General features: G+C 33.2%; 1 protein-coding gene across 1 annotated transcript; it reads right to left on the reverse strand.

Annotated features, from left to right (window-relative positions):
• Positions 1-9,782: 9,782 nt before the first annotated feature.
• On the reverse strand, positions 9,783-11,677 carry LOC107779245 (transcription factor DIVARICATA). The gene is made up of 2 exons (XM_016599641.2): positions 10,554-11,677; positions 9,783-10,353 (listed from the first exon to the last, which is right to left on the reverse strand). The coding sequence occupies exons 1-2, from the start codon at positions 10,931-10,933 to the stop codon at positions 9,981-9,983; spliced, it is 753 nt and encodes a 250-aa protein (XP_016455127.1). The 5' UTR covers positions 10,934-11,677; the 3' UTR covers positions 9,783-9,980.
• Between the last annotated feature and the right edge of the window lie 478 nt (positions 11,678-12,155).

Here is a 12,155-nt window from a genome sequence, read left to right on the forward strand (position 1 = left end):
CCAATGGTCTGCCACGTTTTAGGCGTGCTTTTGACTCATTAACTATGACACTAGAAGATTGTCCAACAGGGACATCAATACGGATTGGAACATTCTCTGCAGGGATATGTGATTTCGTTATCCTTTTCAGATACGTAAATGCATCTGGCATTTGATTTGCTATTTTATGTAAATGGATAATTTGTTGCACCTCTTTTTTACAAATAGAGGCACGTGGATCAAGATGAGACAATGATATATTTTTTCACAAAATTTCACGTTTGGTTTCACCAATTTCTCCCCCTAATTTTGGGAAAAATGCCTCATCGAATCGACAATCTGTAAATCGAGCAGTGAATAAATCTCCATTTAATGTTTCAAGGTAGCGAATAATGGAGGGCGATTCACACCCAACATTTATTCCTAACATTCTTTGGGGGGCCATCTTGGTGCGATATGGCGGTGCTACAGGCACATATACAGCGCATCTAAAAATTCTTAGATGGGATATATTAGGTTCATGACCCAAACTAATTGCAACAGGGAATATTTATGATAATTTATCGGTCTGAGACGAATTAGTATTGCTGCATGAAAAATGGAATGACCCCAAACTGAAGTGGGTAACTTGGTTTTCATGAGTAATGGTCTTACTATCAATTGCAGACGTTTAATCAAAGATTCTGCAAGGTCATTTTGAGTGTGAGCATGAGTTACAGAATGTTCCACTTTTATCCCAATTGATAAGCAATAATCATTAAATACTTTAAGATGAAAACTCAGTGGCATTATCAAGTCTAATAAACTTAATTGGATTATCGAAAAATTGTGCCCGTAATCGGATTATTTATGCCATTAATTTTACAAATGCCAGGTTGCTAGATGACAATAGGCATACATGAGACCATAAAATATCTAAACGACCCACTAGGTGGGTGAATAGGTCTACAAATATCCTCTTGAATACGTTCCAAAAACGCATGGGACTCAATCCCAACCTTTGTTGGTGATGGTCTAATAATCAACTTGCCTTGATAACAAGAAGTGCAAGAAAATTCATTATTTAAATGAATCTTTAAATTCTTTAATGGATGCCCATTTGAGTTTTCTATAATTCGTCTTATCATAATTGATCCAGGATGTCCCAATCGATCATGCGAAGGTACAAAAGTATTGGAATTAGAAATCTTTTGGTTTACGATAGAATGTGCCTCAATTGCACTAATTCTTGTCCAATACAGGCCACAAGATAAAGATGTGAACTTCTCAATAACCCTTTTCTGGCCAGAGACATTCTTGGTAACGATGATATATTCGAGATTATTCTCATCTATTGTCTCAATATGAAATCCATTTCGACGGATATCTTTAAAACTCAACAAGTTTCTCTTGGACTTGGAGGAGAACATTGCATTCTCTATGATAAGTATTGTTCCCTTAGGCAGAGTTATATTAGCTCTTCCAGAGCCTTCAATTAATCTTGTACTACCATATATTCATCAACATCTATATGGTGAATATCTATTTTAAAGAGAAAGTTATACCATTATGATCATGGTCAAAATTAGATGCAAGATTTGTTTCTTGCATTATTGTTGTCCTTTAGTAATCACATTGCCAAAATATTTTGGCGTACAATAGGTACGTGACCAATGACCATTCATGCCATAATAATGATATTATTTTCTTATTTCATCTCAAACCCCCTTCTGTTCATATTCTTCCAAGAATGAATATGTATTCATATTGATTATCACATTGTTTTTTCACATTCACTTCAGGAATGGAATATAATAATCTATGCGTGCTTTATAAACTCTCATGCCATATCAATGGCAAACATCACTTTTACAAAGTGGAGGATTATTTTGAGAGCCATTATTGTTCTCATTACCATAATGATGACGATTATAATTTCGTCCATTACCACGTCCATATCCATTCATATTTCAACGGTAATATCATGTCTTATTTTAGACTTATGGGACGAGTTTCCATTATTGGTGGAGATTGAATTTAATTTGCATATGCGAACTTTCATTAACTGAACTCAATCAAATAAAAAGGATCAAGCAAATATAGAAAAACACATAATCAATTAAAATCTACGTGTCCTTTGTGATAATTATCCCACTTTAAGATGGAAAATATATGTGATAAAATAGAAAGGAAAAAAATGTACTCTCTCAAAAGTCTTCACTTCGTGTTTCTTAATATTAACACATAGGAACATAATACTTGTTATAGGAAAAATATTTATCATTCTTTACACCAAAAATCCTAACATGATTTGATGAACTTTCAAGAAAAACTTTTCCGTAAAGCAAGTTTGTTCATGTATGGAAACATAAATAGCAAAGTATAAAGAAACTTGAAAACTTATTAGAAAAGACTAACCGTGATGGCCGAATATATGATGGCGCTGTACACCTTATATTGTCATCGTTCTTACCATATTATTAACATTAAATGACGCTACCAACACTGTCCGTATCATAACAACTCAGTTGGCTAGAACTTCGTGCTGATAACGTGTTATGAAATATAGCTCAAAATAACAATATAGAACAATGAAAAACAAGCTAAGAGATATAGAGAGAAAGAGAGGATAGATTATTATTTTTTCTTCAATTGTGTGTATTTTTCTATCTATTATAAGGCCTTTATATAGGCATGAAAAGTGAAGAAAATATGTCATTAAACATAGAAAATATATCATTGAATACATTATTAAGCATTTGAGATGAAGATCATGGAGGAAGAGTAGACATCCACCATAATTTGATATTTCTTATAACTATATATATATATATATATTGTCGCGGAACCGTTTTTCTGAGGGTTCGGCGAGGGCAGCGAAGTTAGCCTGACTGCTACTTAGCTTCAGCCCTTAGACAATAAATATCACAATTGTGCTAAAGCGATGGCAATTGTTTGGGAAGTTCTCTCGGCATCACGTCCTTATTATCATCAAGGACTTGTTCAATGCAGGGAGGCAATGCTACTGCCTCAAGGGAATGCTCAACGATTCCCGTCAAGGTTGCAAGAAGTGTTGGTTCCCCTTTCTTGAAACCTTTCACAAGTTGCATCGCTGACAGATGCATTCCAGTTTGTGGTACCCGAACAAGGGGCACAATACACGAGCCTCCGGGATCGCTTATGTGAAGCTGGTTGATACGTGGTGCAATAAGTGCGTTGACCTCGTACCAAAAGTCCAATCCCAGAATATATATATATATATATATATATATATATATATATATATATATATATATATATATATATATATATATATATATATATATATATAAAGTCGTTTAGTGAGAAAAGCGTTTCTCTAAGCCATATCAGATATATCATTTCTAGATGCTTCTCCATTTCTCGTGGTCTAAAGTAGATATATTCAAATTAAAAATATATTCCTCTTTATTGTTGTGGGCATATCTATCTACAGCTTAATTTCTCTTATTTTATATGAACATATCATATGATTATATATATATCGTTGCGGCGTGCAGCCCGATTCTCTAAGCCATATCAGATATATCATTTCTAGATGCTTCTCCATTTCTCGTGGTCTAAAGTAGATATATTCAAATTAAAAATATATTCCTCTTTATTGTTGTGGGCATATCTATCTACAGCTTAATTTCTCTTATTTTATATGAACATATCATATGATTGAACACAATAATTAAAATATTAGCATGCCATCGTATTATAAAAGTAGTGCTCGAAAAAACTTCTCAGCTTTATTGACAGACTAAAAAGTATCAAATTAAAGTAAATTCGCATAGTTAAATGAATTTAAAATCTTGAAATTTGTTAAAATTATATTGAATAATATTATCAACAAAATGATGTTAAAATTTTTAGGATGTTTCAAGATAGAGAGTACTATGAAAATTGGAACATAGAGTACGTAATATTTGTTTGTAGATGCCACCATTTTAATAAAATGATAAATATTACCGTTTCAATTGTTATATGTTTGAGAGATTTTGATTACTGAGTAGTCACAATTAGAACTAATCCAAAAGGAAGTGATAATAGATATGAAATAAGTTAAAACAAAATTATGGAAATCCTATAGATTATATAATACCACGAAAAAATCTCGATTAAAATGTAGGGTTGTAATGTAATTCAAAAGAGAAAGCCATGGAGCTAAAGCTAGCTTGTGATTGCATTATAATAAGATGGGCCAACCTATTTCGCTATAATGATAGTAAAAATTCTCCTTTCCAAAAACTTTCCATCATTTTTATTGAAGGAAAAGGAATGCAAAATTAAAGCGATTCCATTAGGAAGAAAAGATGAAAGTACAAGTATCGGACTTTATTATGTATATCCAATTTGGAAAGAGAGTGTCCTCTCTTGTGATTTGTCATGCAACTTGCAAAAGATCTTAATATACTTTTCTAAGGAAAGATAAACACCCCTCGCTCTTTATATCAAGTAATGGCGGAACCACATTTACTTTAAGGGTTCAACTGAATTCTTTTCGTCGGATAAATTATTAAATCTCTACGATAAATTTCTTGCCTCTGCTGATATCAAGTACATATACATAAATGGAAGGTGAATGCTGGACATAATGCAAAACCATTCATAAAATTTAGCTCTAAAAATATCACACTAAATGGACCAATGATCCAAGATAGAATTGTTAGGTACTTACAATTTAGCAGTTTTATATTGATGTGACATTGACGCTGATTAAGATCCAAGGTGAAATTGGAGAACTACGATAATTTTGTGATACCTTTACGAAGCATGAATTTGGTTCATTCATTTTCTAAAATTTATTTTATGGCAATTAATAAAACCATCACTAAATAACATGCATAACCACTTAATTTGTTAAGTGCACAGAGTTCACTGTCTAAGAAAGTACGTGACCTCGTGATTATGATGTCATTCCATTTTACTATACAACAATAACTAGACACTACCTTTTCCTTTTTCTCCTTTTCTTTTTTCTAAGTAACACAAGTTAACCATTGATTAACCCAAATGGATCTCGTTGTTGTTTTCTTTTCAGCATTCAAGAACAGTTTTAATTCCCTCTCTTCAGTCTCCCTCCTAGCAATCAATTATCAGGTTAAAGATAATATTTTAGACTTCAAATATCATAAGACATTTTTATTTCATGTTTTACTCTTATTATTAACTACTCATTTACCCAAATTGTTTTCCAAGACTTTTGAAAATGCTATCATTATTATGGGTAAAATTGTAAAATATATATATTTTTTCCTTTTTTAAGGGAAGTGCAAAGTCAAAAATGAATAACTAAAATTGAACAAATGGAATAATGGAATATCTAGTTCGCAAAAAGATTTAATTTGGACTTTTTCTTTCTAAATTGAACTAGGCAAATGTTTTGATTTTCTCCGTGGCTGCTGAGGAGGGACAAGAACCATCTATATATAATAATATAAATCAATGTATCGGTGTATATCTGGCCCAAAATTGGAGCATCGGCTTAATTCTGAAACCCACTTTAGAACGCAGATAAATCGATTTTGGAAGGGTTTTAATTTATTTTCTGATTGTACTCATTTATTGTTTGTTTGTAATAAGATATGAAGGAATTAATATAAATCAATGCCTCTCTTTGTTCTAAAACAAGAAACAGAAAGCTCTCTTTCAAAGTTTGTCCTGGGTAAGTAAATTTCAAACAAATTTCTTCCTTTGTAACTCAAGTGATATAGAAACTTTGCACTTTTATTTATAATTGACGTTTATATAAAAATGTTTTCATTTAGAATTGGTGAAACAAATTCGACGAATCTTGTGGAATGTAACTGTGTTTTTATAGTTTCTTTGACCGAGATGCACTAGTATTGATCTTAGAGATAGGGAAAAGGGAGGAGAAGAAAGGAGTTTCAAGTTTCAACTATATATTGTATTCAATCTCTTCATATAACGACCCGACCGATCATTTTGAGTACTAGTTCTCTGTTTTGTATTTCGAGACCTCCCGTAGTTTTATTTGATGATTTATAATTTGCATGTGTGGTCTGTGTCGCTCTCCGGAAAGTTCTTATGTGGAAATTTAAAGAAAATGTGCTTTTTGGATTTAAAAACGACTAGAGTTGACCACGGTCAATAATTTTGGTAAATGAACTCGGATCAGTATTTTGAAGATTTCGGTAGGTTCGTATGACGTTTTTGGACTTGTACGCATGTTTGGTTGGGGTCTCGGATGACCCAAGGCCTTTTCGGCGCATTATATGAAAAGTTTGAAAAAATGAGTTTTGAAGCTGAAAACCTTGAGCTTTAATGATCAATTCTTGATATTTAATGTTATTATGATGATTAGAGTTAGCGAGCGAGTTTGTATGATGTTTTTACACCTGTGTGAGTATTTGGGTTGGAGCCCGGGGGGCTGGAATGAGTTTCGGATGCGTTGCAGATGATTTTAGCTTAGTTGGAAATTTCTGCTGGTGTCAATCTGCAGATCTCGCATTTGCGAGGACCTGTTCGCAAATGCAAGCACCGCAATTGCGATGCCAAGCTCGCATTTGAGATACTAGAGGGGGCTGGGTTAGCTTCGCTTTTGCGAAACTCTGATCGCAATTGTGAAGGTGGAGGTCTTCACTTTTGCGAGGATACTATCGCATTTGCGAATGTGAGAAAATTAGGGCAGTTTCGCATTTGCGGACTGCACAAGATTCGAAGTTGCAATGAGTTTATCGCTTTTGCTATGTTGGAGGTTCAGAGACTGGTTCGCAATTACGACTAGTAGTTCGCTTTTGCGAACGTCGCAATTGCAAACAAGAGTTCGCAATTGCAACATTTGCAGCTAAGTAAAATGTGGGAATTTTGGGACTTAGCTCATTTTACACCATTTGCGAACGTCGCAATTGCAAACAAGAGTTCGCAATTGCAACATCTGCAGCTAAGTAAAATGTAAAAATTTCGGGACTTAGCTCATTTTACACCATTTTTGTACCCTAGACTTCATATAGACTTCATTTTGAAGAGTAATTTCTTCCTAAATGCATTGGTTAATAACTTTAACTTGTTTTAAATCAATTTTAATTATTTTTTCATGAACTTCATCATCAAATTTATGAATTTCAAAGTAGAAATTTTATAAACTTTAGATTTAGACCTCGAATTGAGGTCGAATTTTGAAATAAATTACATATCCAGGCTCAGGGGTGAATGGATAATCGGGATTTGGTCTTAATCTTGAATTTCGATTACATGGGTCCAGGTTGACTTTTGTTGACTTTTTTAAAATTTAGTTAAAGATTGAACCTTTTTCATTCACTAGTAGTTTCTAAAGCTTGTTTTGAATTGTTTGAACGATATTTGGTTAGATTCGTTTGGTATGGAGGATTTTTCTAAAGGAAAAGCCATGTTGGATTATTGATTGTGTTCCGAACAAAGATAAGTGTCTTGCCTAACTTTGTTGTGAGAATTTTTTCTCTAATAAAATAATATTATGTGCTACTTGCGGGGTGATGTATATGCAAGGTGACGAGCGTATATGCATGTGTTAGGGTTATCTATGCTCGGGGTAGATTATATGATTCTTTGTGCCTTGTTGGACTTTGTGATTTTTTTGCCTCATGTTTTACTTGACTTATATAGTAATATGAGCACAATTTCAATACGAGTGTAGCACCCCGAAAGATTTTCAAAATGTTAAAGGGCTAATTAGAAGGTCAGTAAGCACTATACGTATCATTTGTAAGTTAACAATAACTACGACTATGGATAAATCTATTTGGATATGTGGACATATATTGTACATGGTTTGAAGTATTATAATGATGTTTAGAAATGGGGAGAATTAGCTTGGAACAAGATAGAATTGTTTAGGAGAAAAAGATACCCAAAGTCGCACATGACCTAACTTCAAACTATCATATCTCTCTGTGTATAATGAGTTACGGCGTGGATAGGATATAATTTATTAAAGATCTTATAGTCTAGTTTCTAACGGTTTAAAGCGTTCATTATTTGGACTTTTGTAGAAAATGTTATGACCATTTTACTCAGCATTATCCAATATACACGCCCGACTGCGCAGCCGCGCACCTAAGAGTGCACCTGGAGGAGTTAGCAGCCCCAAGTGCGCGTCCAAATACGCATTCAAGTCCTAGATGCGCGGATCGGGATACAAATAGTAAATCGAGATTTATTATCATACGTATCTTTCTCATGTATGAGATGAATAAATCCATTTATTTAGTTCTACAGTTATGCATTCTTTGCACTTATTATACCTTCTCAACCAGATTTAGATATATAGATACTTAGATCTATACTAAGAATTTCAAATTCTTCAAATTCTATTAATAATAAATATTATCTAATTTCTAATTAGTAATTATAATTCAAATTCTTAATTTAATTATAATTATTACAAGATATCTTTATTTATATAATAACATAATAACAGATACAAATAGTAAATCGAGGTACCCCTTCTATGACAAATTTGAAGAAGTAATAAATAGAAGTACAAATTGTTATTCACTATGTCCTACTATGTGACACACTTTAATCTTTAGTCTATTCCAAGAAAATAATTTATTTTATATTTAAAAATAATTTAATTTTAAACTTTTTATTTTACCCTTAATAAAATGATATTGCAGCCACCAAAATATCTGTAGCATATTTAGAAATAAATTTTAAAAGTTTATCTTTATCTCTTCCTTTAAATTTGTTATATCAAATCTGTCACATAAACTGGGACGAACAGTGTACAAGTCAATTTTAATAAGGCAAGCAACTCAAATTGCAACCTCCATATATGTAAAATTACATATTTTTCTTCCATAGCATTCTTAAAATAAAAATACTGCGGCAGCTGTTTATAGTAATACATGTGAATTAGGGAGAAAGAGGATAACACCGAGACAAGTGGAATGCAGACTCAGCAGCAACCTCTAGAAAGTAGACTGGCAAAATCATGGGTCAACTTGGCCAAATTGCGTACTCTTTTCTAATTCCATACTTTGGAAATTCAATCAAATAGTGCAAACTGACAACATTTATTGAGTCAGCTAAATCAGCCACAACTTCTAGTGTGACATGTCTTCTTGCCTACTTAATGTCTTTTAGTACGAAAAATTCTCAAAAATGAAAATGGATCCCACAAACTTTCCACTAATTAATAGCACGAGGCAATAGGGATTCATAATTATGAGTTTATGAATTATGGGGTCTAAGCGTTCTATATATTTACATATATTTAATAGATTATTTAATGCAAATATAAAATATTAATCAAAAGGTTTTCCGTTTTGCCTTTAATAAAAGGAAAAATCCTGCACTTAGCCTTTAAAGGGTAGATACGATTAGATAGGAGTGCAAAACTCTGGCTAAAGTTAGTTCACTCTGTAACGCGGAAAATCTTGTAAGCTTGTAATTTTAAGGGTTGTGGCTCTTCAAATATTCTTCGATCATGACTTGGGGGAAAAAGAAAAGTAAAAAGGAGGAACGAATAATTAATCAATAAACCGAAAGATTAAATTTAATTTATCGTTTGCATTATTCAATACCCAAAGATTCGAGCATTGAATGAAGCTCAGCCTGCTTTAGCTGTTGAAATGAACCAGATTATTATATATTTAGAGCTTTCAATTTAAATTATCATCTTAGAAGAAATTAGATAATGATTTATAAGTTCAAATATAAGATGTTTTCTCACTCAAACACCTTTGGTGTAATTCATATATAATTAGATACATACTAAGATCATGGTGGTAAAATATGTAAACCAGGCAGGAAAGGAATCATGTATGCATTTAAGAAAAAGAAAGAAAAAAAAAGCAGGCAAATTGATAGACTTTCATTGGTAAAGTCTGAAAGCAGCACAGAGAGAGTAGGGCTTAATTGCGAAAGTAAAACTAAGATTTACATCACATTAAGATCACAAAACCAAAATCCAAGACCGACATTCTTGAACTGTTGAACCCCATATCTGATATGGGTGTGTATCTGGGAATTGTCATTAGCAATAATATTAATTGTCAGTTCCATATGTTTACTGAACCAAACTCATAGGGGTAGGAGCTGCTGTTATAAGACGATCCAAAAGCCATCAACGCTCCATCATTAGAATTCTGCAACGGGTTGTTAACCGCGAACGAAGATGGAAATTTATTGTTGTTGTTGTTGTTGTTGCTGTTTAGATTGTTGTCGGACAAGTCGATGTTCGTGAGATTGACAGTAGTAATGTCATGGATGCTAGGTCTCCTCTTATCTTTCCCTCCTGAAAGCTGTCTCAGATAGTATTTTTGAGCATGACTTGCCACTTGCGTTGGCGTTTTTGAGATCACAAAATTCCTTGATATGTTCCTCCAATCCCCTTTCCCATGCTTGTCAAGTCCCATCAGAAACCTCCTATAACCCAATAACACCATTGTTTGTTAACATCAAAATCAACCAGTTCTCAGTTATTAAGAGTTTAACTTATATCTATTGAGATCAGGTCATTTACATTACCAATCTATGGATGATATGCAATCAGAATTGGAATTGACTCTTAATTCACATGTTACACTGCATAACAGAAGATAGTAAAATTAGAAAAGGTTGTGCACCTGTGTTCTTCCTCAGTCCATGGGACACCTTTTTTTCTCTCTTGATCAAAAGATCTGCCCCTCTTTCTAAACGCTTGAACACCGCGATTATCATCGACCAACTCAAGCATAAAAGACGAAGGAGGAACTGGGAACAAGCCAGCTTCTATGTCACTTACATCTGCTGCTAATTCTTTGTACTGTTTCATCACATCATATACTGTCTTCCCAGGGATCAAATCCGCCACCTTAAACCATCTATTTGGAGTTCTCTCATCGTATATTGCAAGTGCACTTTCAAATTTCTTGTTCTCTTCTTGTGTCCATTCACTGCTTTTCCTCTGTTCCATCATCATCCAGCTTGAATTTGGTATAAGCGACGTAGCCCACAAAGTTTCCATTTTCTTTTCAATACCCAGTATCCTGAGTTTGCTTATTAAGACTTAGAATAGACTACTTATTTCCATTTGTTAAAGACAATTTATGTGTTGTGTGAATAGAAAAAAAGATGAGATTTTTATAACACACGATAGGCCTTAAATGAGTACCCTTTTTAAGAGAGCTAAAGAATCTTTGAAATAAATAGGGAAAAGCAACTGATTTTACTACTCAGGCATAACCACCTAAACCCTCCCAATTCCCAATCATAAACGATGAGTAAAGAGAAAAAAAGTTGCAAATTGAGCACAACTCAAACAAGAATTTCAAGTTTTGGACAGCCAAGTCGGGTTATATTCAAGAAATAAAGCGTAAAACTGAAAAGGGTATGAGAAAACAGAGAACAACCTTAACAGAAATTTAATAGATGAAGTGAAGGAGCAAAGATCATCCAGACAAAAGGTTGATCCTAAGAAACCAAAGTAAAAGAGCACCAAGAAAGAGGCTGAAGTTGTTCTGCTGTTTGCTATTTTTGGAAGCCAAAGGAGAGAATAGTGGCAAATGAGTTTGAAAAAACAAAAAGAAGTTGATCAAAGTGGGTAATATACAGTGGGGTTGGCAGTGCAACTGTTCTGTATTAGTGGTCTTGCTTGTATACTAGTGTGAACCAAGAGAAGAAGGAGAGTGGAACTAAAATAAGAAAAAGATAATGAGATACGTCAAGGAATACGAGTTGTTGAATAGTGATTAGATTTGCAATACATGTTAAAGGTATCTGCGCTATTTATTATGTTTCACGAATTGGTTTTAAGGTTATGGGCTGCTGCCAAAAGTGTTGGTTTGCCAATCATAATCACTTTTTTTGTGACAGCTCAAAGGACTAAAAGATAAACATCTCTTTTTCTTACTCCCTCATTTAACTCAATCTATTTCTTTTTTTGGTACGTTTCAAAAAGAATGATCCCTTTCTAAATTTAAAAATAATTTAGCTTAAATTTACGATTCTAATATTAATAAAAAAAATTTATAACCATATAAATACTTTGGATCTCTTTTTAATTTTTTTATGACCATAAATTTCAAAAGTCTTTATTTTTTCTTAAATTCTGTGTCCGATAACGGAGGAGAGTACTTTTTTTTTTCTCCTCGGGGGCAGTGACTTCTTTTTCTTTCACTCGCTTGAACAAAAAGAGCTATCGACCGGAAAATGAAAAACCGTCTTCCATTTTCTTCAACTTGTCTTAC

The sequence above is a fragment of the Nicotiana tabacum genome, chromosome 4, assembly GCF_000715075.1.
Source record: "Nicotiana tabacum cultivar K326 chromosome 4, ASM71507v2, whole genome shotgun sequence".
NCBI classification, from domain to species: Eukaryota; Viridiplantae; Streptophyta; class Magnoliopsida; order Solanales; family Solanaceae; genus Nicotiana; species Nicotiana tabacum.

Excerpts from the sequence above, each read along its gene's own strand:
- LOC107779245 (XM_016599641.2), bottom strand. The coding sequence starts at position 10,933 with ATGGAAACTTTGTGGGCTACGTCGCTTATACCAAATTCAAGCTGGATG. Across the intron at positions 10,354-10,553 it reads TGGACTGAGGAAGAACACAG|GAGGTTTCTGATGGGACTTG; the intron begins GTGCACAACCTT and ends ATTGGGTTATAG.